The sequence below is a fragment of the Brienomyrus brachyistius genome, chromosome 19 (genome assembly GCF_023856365.1).
Source record: "Brienomyrus brachyistius isolate T26 chromosome 19, BBRACH_0.4, whole genome shotgun sequence".
Lineage (NCBI taxonomy): Eukaryota > Metazoa > Chordata > Actinopteri > Osteoglossiformes > Mormyridae > Brienomyrus > Brienomyrus brachyistius.
The window spans coordinates 10,409,281-10,421,292 of record NC_064551.1 but is presented as its reverse complement, the minus strand read 5'-3'; the positions used below and the strand labels follow the sequence as shown (position 1 = coordinate 10,421,292).

At 47.3% G+C, this 12,012-nt stretch overlaps 1 protein-coding gene across 7 annotated transcripts in view; it reads right to left on the bottom strand.

The window, feature by feature from the left end:
* Positions 1 to 12,012, bottom strand: part of LOC125714763 (pleckstrin homology domain-containing family G member 1) — a 45,407-nt gene that overhangs the window by 6,834 nt on the left and 26,561 nt on the right. For all 7 annotated transcript variants that reach the window (XM_048985688.1, XM_048985692.1, XM_048985691.1 and 4 more), the window contains exons 2-12: positions 10,879 to 11,300; positions 6,811 to 6,911; positions 5,901 to 5,970; positions 4,036 to 4,082; positions 2,564 to 2,714; positions 1,921 to 2,052; positions 1,491 to 1,673; positions 1,233 to 1,328; positions 731 to 817; positions 221 to 254; positions 20 to 109 (exon numbers count right to left, since the gene is read on the bottom strand). In XM_048985688.1, the coding sequence (XP_048841645.1) occupies positions 20 to 109; positions 221 to 254; positions 731 to 817; positions 1,233 to 1,328; positions 1,491 to 1,673; positions 1,921 to 2,052; positions 2,564 to 2,714; positions 4,036 to 4,082; positions 5,901 to 5,970; positions 6,811 to 6,911; positions 10,879 to 11,300 (1,413 nt within the window). The remainder of the gene's footprint in view (positions 1 to 19; positions 110 to 220; positions 255 to 730; positions 818 to 1,232; positions 1,329 to 1,490; positions 1,674 to 1,920; positions 2,053 to 2,563; positions 2,715 to 4,035; positions 4,083 to 5,900; positions 5,971 to 6,810; positions 6,912 to 10,878; positions 11,301 to 12,012) is intronic.

Genomic DNA, 12,012 nt, shown 5'->3' with positions numbered 1-12,012 from the left:
ACCGCCTCCGGTAACTTACCGGTCTTCCTCCTGACTCGCCGCGGGGTGGGCCCATCCTTCGCCTGGGTTTTCTTGTCCCAATGGGGACTGCAGCTCAGTCCGGTGGAATCTGTGGAACACCGATTCCGAATGTTTTGCCTCCATGTCATTTGCACCTTCAGGCTTGCATGTCCAGTAGACATTGTGCTGGTCACAGTACAGTCACTGTTTAGATACTCACCCACTGCATCCATGTCCAATATAGCCTGTTTAGCCTGAAGGCCAAAAGAAAAGGCTGTTAGCCATTAATCATATAATGAGTAAAGACATGAAATGCAATATGTTTCAATTCCCATTCATTAGAGAGGTAATTATAGACCAGTGTGGGGCACCAGAGCAAATCTGACAGGGGGGCAGGGCATGGAGAGTGGAAGTGCTCAAATCAGGGGCTGCATCCCTAGGATATACCAGGCTTATTTGTTTTAGGATGAACGCCTTTATTAAAAAAAAAAAGAGACAGTTTCCAGGGTACAGTGGCTCATTTGGGGAGAAATGGCCCAAAAATGTTCCCACATGACACCAACCCTATTATACACTATAAAGTTTTATGTTTTTTTGGTTTTTAATTGCTGAAAGTGAAAATTCCCTGAAAATATAAGTTCTCAGGGTCTAAATGACAGAATTGTCAAGCTATAAAACAGGAGAAGCTGCCCCCTTCGTGTCGGCGATACGGAACCACACGTGGACTGACCTTGGCGGGGATTTTCGCAGGATGGTTTTCGAGTATGAGTCTTTTTAGATGGAGGATCCATGTGCGCTTGTCCTGCTGGGATTTTGCCTGTTGGAAAACAATATGCAGAGTTCATTTTACAATCGCAAATACAGAAACACAGAAATTTCCATTCATGCACACGTCAGCCTACGGCAGCGCATGTCTAATGTAGCTGTCCAGATGTACTGGCCTTCAGTGGTACAGGGAGAGCCCAAGTGTACCAATTAAATCCGAGGAGAGGGACTGAAGACATTCTGATCGTAATCTGAAGGATCCAGTTCTGCCATCTTTGCAATGTGTCTGCTTAAGGACGCAATTTACAATTTCATGGCTCCGTGTCCATGTTTAATCCCCAGTGAGGGACTGCTCTGTATGTTTTCCCTGATCGTTGCCATTTCCTCCATAGAGGAAGCTGCGGTGAGGATCTGGAGAATACCAGAGCAGAACCAAGCCGCTGTGGAGAGATTGGGTCGCCGCTTACCTGCACAGTGTGCTGAAGCTTGGGGTTTTTGTAATGGAACACGCTGAAGCTCAGCGGCTCTTTGGGGATGACCTCTACTAACATCAGGTTACAGCACTGAAAATGGAGAAAAACACAGCCAATCAGTCCAAGGTGTTCCAGTATGGATGCTGAAATGGGGGAGGGGGGCACAAAGCCATAGTCTTACGTACATTATGGTTTATCATTGACACTGGGGTCACCATACACAGATACGCATACATAGGTAAGAGTACTTACCATTATGTGAGCCTTATAGGTATAAGACTCCTCCCTTTTCTTTGTGATGAGCAGAAGCTTCTCCAGCAGAAATAAGGTCCGCTCATTTTTGGCTCGCTGGATCCGGAACGTGCCTTCTAGAACCAGCTCTCCATAGCCAATCAAATCAGGGCCTTTCCAGTTCATCAGCAGACTCTGGATCTCCTGGTAGTGGCAAGGGCATGTTAATCTCTTATAACCTATATAATCTGTAGCCTCTGGTAAGCTTCAAGAAAACAGGTAAAATATCGAACCACTAAAGAAAGTTTACATGAAGATGATTAATTCCCTCATTGCAAACGTACATGCTATTTTATGTCTGCAAGTAGCATTCTCCACCACCTCCAAACCTCCATCAATCACATCAGACCAACAGTGACAGCTGCCAATCACAGCTGAAGGCGGAGTCTACCTGCAGTCGCACCGCGTGCTCATGCTTCCTTTTCATGTCATTGATGTGCCAGGCCACCCTTTGCATGGTGTCAATGGCGTCCTGCACCACCTCATAACGGTCAGTCTGCTTGTCCAGGTGGTTCGCGATCTCCTAAAGCCCACAAACCCCCAACAGATGGTTTATTAAAACAGTTCTGAAAGAAACACATCTCAAAATCATTCTCAAAATTGGTATTCAACTCCTTGCAGATGCACAAAATGTATTTTGTAAAATTTGCATACCGTACGTATTTTATTCATCAGTATTCCAAGACAAAGGAAAATTTCTATACATTCAGACCCTCCAAAAAGATAAAACTGTCAGTTAAGGACTACTTAGTGTGATGTGGGTATTTCATCATCAGCAGTACATGAAACACCAATAAACATTTTTACCGCGCTGTGTCACACATGCGGTTTTATATTGCTTGTGCGTATTTTTGCCGTCAAGTTGCATCCTGCAGTTGTTTTTGCTTGAATTTAATTGAATTTACATACAGTAATGCACACTGTATTAACTAATGACACAATTAGTACTATAGCATGCTAATAATTCATGACCTTCAAAGACCATGAAAGCTGTGGCTAGCGGACACACGATGTTAGCATGAGGCAGTACTGACATGGAGGAGCAGGTGGTATTTCAGGATTCTCTGCACCGGCTTCAGCAGGTAGGATCCCAGAGGGAGGGAATGATTCAGTGACTCTTGCCGCTCCCTGAAGAACTTCGCCAGAGCCTTGTTCCTCATGCACTCTGTGAGAACTGCTACTGACCTGCCAGGATATGGTGACTTGTTAGCACCTGGACCCAGCCTCAGTGCTCTCCTAGAGCCCGGCCCGGCACCATGGGCTGGGCCTGAAGCCATATACCCTGATGCCTGGGGCGTTGTGAGTACATGGGCGTGTTTGTGTGCGTGAACTAGTCACGACATACTCACTCACTCAGGCAGCATAGGGTGAGTGAGTGTCTGTCTGGGATCTGAGGAAGCATGACTGTGTTCTCAGGTCAATAGACACTCAACTGCTTCATTCTATATACATGTATTCAATTTAAAGCGTTAATCCAGCATGCAACATAAATTAACTTTTGGTAATTAAGTATTAAACGATCAAAAAAAACGTAAGATCTTAATAAGCAATTTCATAAAAATCAACCAAAGGAAATGCCTGCATGTCTTAATTGGGTCCAAATATTAATTGTGCTTCCCTTTTATGAGAAAATACATGATAGCCCTTTGTCTTTCACTTATCAAAATAGTCCAATTTTAATCATTAAGCAACACCCACTGCATCACACCAAGTAATAAATATAATAGATATCCATAGAATCGCTTTAGCAAATAAATACCTATTTCTGAAAGACAGTAACTTATCTAGTTTCCAGACAGGCCATTAAAACAGTGATCAATTGCACCAGCTCCATGAGTTCATGCACCTTGCCTAATGAGAAGATCGTGTACTGCACCGAGGGGGCACTTTCAGTACTACAGCAAGCTGATAGATTACACTCCATGAAAGACAGTGACTGTTCTGCGGAATTTTTAAAGTGCAGGCAGCTAAAGCAGAGAGGAGACGCTGCCCTGGGTTCTCCGGAATGCTCCGGGCATTAGCCCTTTTGAAATCAGAGAGAATCGTGACTGCAATGAGACGGCTGTTAATCACCGAGGACACGCATGGCCATGGCCCCTATAGATAGCTGTAAGTACGAGCACGCTAGTGCTACAGCTTTTTGCATGCATACTTCGGAAACACGGTACGTATATCTAAGTATAGCTCCGCCCACACAAGCCTGGGTGCTAACTTTAAACACGCCGTAGCTCCAAAGGCTGACTGAGGAGACGCATATAAACACACACATGCCTGCATATATACAGAGGTTTTGTTTACTAGGGCTAAAAACTGGCCCATCCAGATGCTAATACACTCACACAGCTCCTGTCTAATTTTACCAGCAACTTCAGCTCTGAATTCCCTAACAGGAAGAACGTGAACACAAGCAAGTATGGAAGCACACGCTGACAAGTCAAATGCAAGGCTCCAGCGCAACTAGTGCAGCTCCGAATATGACTTAAAAAATATATATATAAAAAATTACCTCGGGTAATTAGTGCAGTACTGAGTGTAAATGTGGAATTCTTCACTCTAGAAAGGAAAAAGAGAAAATGGTGAGAAGTGTTATAACTCATGTCCCAAGAAATTTAATTTAAATTTTAAAATGACATTATTATTATTATTATTATTATTAATTTCAAAGTAAAATTTTGAAATTTGAACATTAATTGTAAGTGTATTAAGATGCTTGAGAAGACGCGTCTGCATATTTTACAGGCATTAGGACGCGGAGCAGGAAAGGCTCATCTGCTCTTCATACGTGGCGTAAGCAAGTCATCAGGCGACACCCGTTAAGTCCTCCTAGTGAGGAAGTGGGGGGGGGGGGGGGGGGGGGGGACGTGATCACATTCTGAGCTGGCAGGAAACTTAAGCATAGATGCAGCAGATTGATGAACAGGACATCCTACAGATCTCTGCTTTTGGACTACAGCCAGGAGCGGACGGCCCCGTGTGAGCAGCCCGGCACTGAGGCCGGCTCCAGCCTGCCCTCCGCAGCCTGCGGCAGCACACAACCAAAGCAGGAGCAGATGTCTCAATTGGCAAACTGGGTTGATAAATTATATGGTACATTTTACAAGCATCCAACCAGTTCAGGCCCAGTTCGGAAGGCTGAAGGCACTCGATTGGGCTTTGACTGTCAATGATGCTAAACGAATGACAAGAGTTTTATTCTATTCCCTCTGTTTCAACCCAAAATCATTCTAACAGTCCACTGACCGGCTGCTGCTAACACTCCTGAAGCTAACTATGTTCTACTCAGTGCTGACATCACACTGAGCTTTTACTTGCTTATGCTGCCAGCGCCATAGCCATGACACTCCGATGGTGGACTCGGCACAAGGAACGCCGTCTGCTAATGACGCTAACTCCGTTCCACTACCTTGGTCTCATCTCGGGACAAAGCTCAGCATGCCTACTCATCAAGTTTCAGCTGGGAGAGAAGAACACCATTAGCAAGGACAAAAATCCAATTATCTTTTGTTGGAGGAGGCTTTTGCAGATTTACAGCCCCAGCGGAGCACTTTGAGCGCGAGCTGAAGGCTCCCTTTAATTAGCCGTCCTGTTCACAGCTGGCTCTGCAGCAGCAGGGGCTGGATTATGGCAGACATACTGCTGATGTTTCCGAGGTGACCACATTCACCTGACCTCTGACCCCTGTCGCTTGACCCACATGGTACCACGAGGCCTGTGTCACTCTCACAATTGTGTCCTTATGATTCACAGAAGCAACCCAAGAAAACCTACACACACTTGATTGGGTCTGTATGACGTAAAACGCCACCACTTCAAACACTATTGTGTCAATTCGCTTAGCCGAGCAGAACACCAACCCAACTGGCACAATGGAATCAATCGTGAAGAGGCCTTCTCTGCTTTTACTAGTACAATGCATTCAAGATATCCCCACCTTCTTTGTCTTCCTTTTTACTGCACATCCCTCAAAACAACCGAGTTTATGCTTCATAAGAGCTGAAAAGGCTTCCAGAAAGCATCTGAACTCAATAAACTACACAGGAGTGGGAGGAAATGACCACCGCTGACCTTAAATTCTGTAATTTTTTTCCCCACTGTCATTTTTATGGCCAGAAGACGCATAATTTAACAAAAGCAATACTCAAATAGTGCTATTCTGTTTTCCTGGGATCTGAATCATGTATCCTAAGAAAAACATACAAATTGAACAATAACTACGATCCTAAGACAAACACAGACTGTCGAGGTCCTGTCGCGCGCGTCCGCGTGCCAAACGTCGAGGCAGTAGCATGTGCAGTCAGCGACCAGCAGGGGGTGCACTGCCTGTCCCTTCAGTGACAGGAAGCCAGCTGACGGCTGTGCGAGGCTGCTTACCTTGGCCACAAAGCGCTCCGCTATAGCAACTGGGTCAGCCTGGCACTTCTCCAGCTCCTGCAGCAGCTCACTGGAACACAAAGGGAGTCCATTACTTTGGGGCTTATTTTTTTGTTCTAGTCGCCTTGCTGTTGGCTTGTGCTCTAGTACCATGTTGAGGCTTTCAGACGCACTAAAAGTATGCTCTCCAGCAATCCTTGGCAGTGACATAGTCCATATTTGCTATTAATACATTTAATTCATCTGACAACACAAAAGAAATGACTTCCATGTATTCAGGCCCATTCAATTCTGATTTATTTATTTATTTTTTTAAATAGTGACCATGGGAACCATCATGGCGTACAATAGGTACATGACCGAGGGGGTGAAGCGGAGACTGCGGTGTTCATTTCAGCAGCTAAGTGCTGTCATTATCAAGCCAGATTCCCCCCCCTTCAAACTCACAATATAAACTTTGTCCACACTGTATACACAAGACTTCCAGAGATTCCTGCTTCATTTTATCATACCAATGCAAAGCTGATTTTATTTTGACCATTTCTACGATATGGGTGGCATGACGGCACAGTGGAGAGCACCGTCGTCTCACACCTCCATTGTTGCCATTCGAATCCCGTGCCCAGTGGCGGATTAACACTTAGACGCCCCCGCCCCCCCTCGGGAAAAATGGAACGGTTAGTTATATCGGCCTGATTTAACCCGAGTATCCATGCAGATGTCAGCCCAGATAAATTTTCCTGCACCTGGCTTGCGTGGGAGTTTGGATGCCCTCATGTTGGGTGGGGGCACTCAGGGTCTTCAGGATGAGACCCACTTGCCCCGCAAGTCTTCCAGCGGAGGTGGTTGACTGACCCACAATCTTTATGTTCCCCTGCTTTAGAGATGAACTCGACGGCTGTGTGGTTACCTGTTGAAGCGGTAAATATCTCGAATGTTCCCGAAGAGAGCTCTCTTCTCCTCTGGCCCCAGGGCCAGCTGGGCCTGGCTGGCAGAGCAGCCCAGGTAGTCCTGTGGAGATATTAGGAGGCAACATGAACATTAGGAGCATGATCAGGGTGACATTGGCCTCAAATAAGCCTCCCATGTGGTGCTATCTGGAGGGACGTGAACTAAAAACTGTCCATCCAGTTAAATTAGCTCCTTTTCCCCATAGCAATATATTAATCTCCCAATGGGAATGGAGCCAAGTTTAACAGAGCTACTTGGGAGGTTTATTTGAGTACCATGGTAGCAGGCAGCTCCAGCCACCCCAATAGCCACGTTCGGTGGAGAAATGAGGCTTTGAGACGCACAGCTGGGTGGATTATCCCACACTGTCAGGTAACTGATGACTTTTGGTTCCCATTGGGTTAAACCAGGGCGTGCTTTGACAGCGCTGAGTAACTCCACCCGCCACGGTTTTCATAGCCCTCCAGCAGTGCACTGGATCTGATAGGAAAGGCACCCGAGACAGAGGCCAAGCACCACTTAGGTGTCTGGCATCGGCGTTCAGTTTCACGGGGGATTAGGCAGCTTTTATTCCCCGCGTCATTCAGAGCTCCGGGTGGACTGAAGTACCTCAGAATCTCAGAAGTCATGTTCGCCGCTGTCCTCACGTGGCACCAGCTAGCCATCACGCTCAGCCATGCTAACCCTAAGCGCCGGGACCGCAAGGAACCTCTCGACCTTCAGGTGAACTTGGCAGGGATGGAGCCTTCAGCCTGCGGCCCAAAAACTAAACCGTCTTCTCAAACCGCCCCAGGTGGTGCGGATACTGTAGCACCGAGAGAGTAGCATCTCATATGCCGAGCACAGGAAGCGAGGCAGCATGTTACAGCCGCTTGCATCCAGCCAGCCCTGGGCTGGACTTTCTGACATAAAGGCTCAGAAATCGAACACTCGATTACACATTAGTCACTTCCGCCTCTGGTTATCATTTGTTTCTGCTCAACGGCATTACTGTAAACATTCAACAAGCCTTTACTTCTCTCACCACAAGACATCCCACGTACAATATTGAGTATGGGTTCGTAGCACACATTTGCGATTTGCTGAAAAATAACTTGTCTGTAATTTTGGTCAATGGGATTGATCCTCTCCATGATATGCACGCTGAGGTACGCAAGTGATTTGAAATCAACATTACTAGAAGATAACATCACAGAGTACATCTCATGACCCAAATAAGCACTGGAAAATGTTTGAATGCTTTGTATTCCCTATGCATTGGTCATAATCTGTCCCACTCTTGTTGTGGGGATGTAGTTCATATGCCACGAGATCTGAAATCACTCCAGAACCTGAGGGACTTTGAAGATGTGCTTTGAAGGATATGATCTATGATCATGGAGTGCGTTTTGGCTGAAATGTGGGCCAAAACACCGCCTGCCTGAACCAGAGGAACCTGATACTCCTAAAAACAGAGACAGAGAAGATAGACTTCATAGGAGTGTGAGCTACATCCCCCAGATTAGCACATCCAGTTCAATGCCTTGATGTAGTTAGCACCGCATGCTAACATTATATATATGATGAATTTTTTTTTCTGAAAAAAATCTCTTCAAGACAATCCTGATTTCCTGGAAGAGATTCCCATAATCTTCTGGACCCAGTTGTTCAAACAATTTAATCCGGATCAAAGTAATCTGAATTTTGAAATCCCTTGTTTTGCTATCCAGGACTTGGTAATCCATTTTACTTGTATGCCAGTTTTTCAAAGCAACACTGGATTGGATCACTGTTATCCAAATACAGAATTTTCAGGATTACCCAATACATTTTACTAGTGCTTTGGAACCCACAGTGAAGCCTACCGGCTACGTAAAGAGCATCAGGTAAACCTAAAATACTAGTGGCCACAAACAGCCATCCATCCATTTTCCAAACCGCTTATCCTACTGGGTCACGGGGGGTCCGGAGCCTATCCCGGAAGCAATGGGCACGAGGCAGGGAACAACCCAAGATGGGGGGCCAGCCCATCACAGGGCACACCTCACACACCATTCACTCACACATGCACACCTATGGATAATTTAGCAACTCCAATCAGCATGTTTTTGGACTGTGGGGGGAAACCGGAGTACCCGGAGGAAACCCCACGACGACATGGGGAGAACATACAAATTCCACACACGTCACCCAGGGGGAGACTCGAACCCGGGCCCCAGAGGTGTGAGGCAACAGTGCTAACCACTGCACCACCATGCCGCCCCCAAACAGCCCATTATGTGTTTTAATTTGAACAAACAGGAAACACCACAATAAACCAGCGCAACCACCATGTGGCCAGGGATGCATCAGTTACCTTTGACTGATGAATTGAGTAATAGTAATTATTGTCATTTTCATTAAAATACAATGGACAGTAAGAGCTTTTTGTTTTGACCTTTGAGATTTTGTTTGAGTACAGATCTTACAGGATTTTTTTTCCCTTCACTACACTGAAATGATTTATTTCCTACTTTATTTTCACTGCCATTTTTCTAGTTGAACAATTGTACAAAATATAAATAAATGTACATAATCAGGAAATTGCTTTTGTGATCAATTTTGATGTATTTAATTCTGAGCCAGAAACCCGCACTGAATCCACCCCTGTGTTGGGATCAGGATTATCCCGATTTTTTGGATGAAATGTATTCCAATTCAAATACAAACTTTTGAACAACACAAAGTGAAGGTTTGATCCAGATTAAAACCGAGCTTAAATTACATGATCTGATCTGATTTCAGAATCCCCCTTTGAACAACCTATTTTCAAGATTCAATCCATTATCCGAAGTCGCACTGGATTACTTTTGAACAACTGCGCCCTGATGTTTAAGTACACTGGGTTCGCTTCAAATGACCTAATGACAGTCCACTCACATACGCCATCTCCTCTGTATAAGAGCTGTAGCAGGACACTTTGCTGGGCCGCCTCAGCCATTCAAGGCCCCCGAGCGCCGCCGCCTGCAGGGAGTGCAGCAGTAAAGAGGCTCGCATCCTCCAAGTGGAAGCCCTAGCGCTCGCTTGGCTGACCCCCGTCATCCTCCACATCCTGCTGCCCCCGCTAGCATACTTCCACTTCACTTTGGCTGCGTTCCGCACCCCCCCCACCCCGATTTATCTGGCCTTAGGGTCTTTCCATGAGGAAGTGGGACATTTTCCTGCTACATTGGGAGCCTGTGCTTCCCCGAAGCCCGGGGCTTCCTGCTGGGGGAGCAGACAAGAGGACGGAGTCAAACTCACGTCTACCCACCCCTCTCAGCAGCACGGTACCGTATGTCCCATGTCTCTCTCAGCCACGCAGTTTACGCCGCAGCCCTCGCAGCCGTTACCCGTGTCCCGCGGGCCATAGAGGAGGCCTTCACCCTCCAGCTCAGAAAGGCAATGCCTTACTGCCACGCCAGTATTTACTCACAAAATCAGTCCCAGAAAAGCAGGCCGTTTAGACATGACAAAATTTTCTTCCTACTGTAGGGACAAGTATGTGAACCACTAATCTCGAAGGCCTCAGAGGACACAGGGCCCCCAAGTGCATTTTTCTGTGCATGTTTGCATGTGAATGGTTGTCGCAAACATTTTTGTCCAGTGCACTCTGGGGTATTCCTGCTACAAGAAGCTAATCCTCTTAATTTTCTCAGCTCTAGCATGCGAGGATGTGCATCCATTCCAATGCATTTTTTTTTTTTTTAATGCAATGGGCTAAAACAGGTGTATGTACAGATTCGATGTGAGTATGTCATTTATGCTGTTAAAATTTACAGTGAAAGAGTGCGACAGGGGGAGCAGGTGGCTTATATATACTGGTACACACATCGCTGTGGGTCAGAACTCATTAATTGGAAGGTCGCCAGTTCCATTCCCCTGGCTGGCAGAGTGATGCCACTATTGGGCTCGATCAAGGCCCTTAACTCTGAACTGCTCCAGGGACTGGATGACCCTGCTTTCTTCAATGTACGTCACTTTGGATGAAAACGTTTAAGTTAAGTGAAAGGCCAAGCTGGTCTCTCACCTGCACAATGCTTCGGAGATCCTGCACGTAAGTTCGCTCTGTGTCCAAGATCTCCTGGACCACTCTGTCCACGTACTGCAGTTTGGGCCCTGTGGGTTCTGCTGCGGGTTCCGCCGCAGGTTCCGACATGGCTTGTGTCATGGCAGCCTGCGTGTGCCCATGCGTGGCCTCCAGCCTCCGTTCCAGTTGGGGGTCGACACATTCTAGCTGCTGAGCCGGCACCAGCTCGAGCCGGATGGCGCCAGCCTGAGGATCGGTCTCCGAAGAGGCTCGGAAAGCCGGGGCCAGCGAGGAGCAGTGGCTGTCACGCGAGGAGGCAGAGGAGGAGGTGGAGCTATAGCTGACAGGCCGCTCACTGTCAGGGGTCTCCATGGGGGTCTCTGGAAGGGAGGGACGGGTGTCCAAGGGGAGGGCGGAGTCGTCTGGTAGGGTGGAGACAAGAGGGAGAGAGAGGGAGCGGAACTCAGTGTGACGGTGGCTTCAGCGTACCTCAAACAAAACAGAAAGGTTCGCCTAATGGGCAAACCACCAACCACTAACAGGGTAACACCAACCCAGGGTCTTTCACCTACGGTCAAATGACAGTGCCTGAGGCTCCAGAGGCAGCGGCCAAGCCACAACAAAGAACAGAAACACAGCTACACCTTCACTGGCGGAAAGGTGAAACCCCATGAGAGGATCCGGGAACATCTGCAGACTCGTTTGCACCTACAAAAGAGCATCTCTTCACGTCCGACATGAGCCACCAATGCATCATTGCCCGGGCTGCTGCAGAGGTTGGCTGCAACGCCCTGGACTGACCCTGGAAAGCGCTTCATCCTCCACGGCGAGACACACCAAGGGCACAAAAGGAAGCTTCAATAAGCACATTAACTATGTAATGACAAGGGTATTTGCTTTTTCAGATGGAGGGATGAATGGGCGTTTTGTGCCCGGGCGGCGAGCACGTCACCAACGCCGGCCAGCTCGACAGAGGCCCTCTATTCCAGGCAGCCTGGTGCCACCGAGACGTCGTCAGAGAGACAGACGCCCGCATTTGCGGCTCCCAGACCTCCCTGCCCAAAACCGACGCAATCACGAAAACCCCTGTGGTCTCCGAGATCTATCCGCACAAGGATGGAGTTCCACATTCCA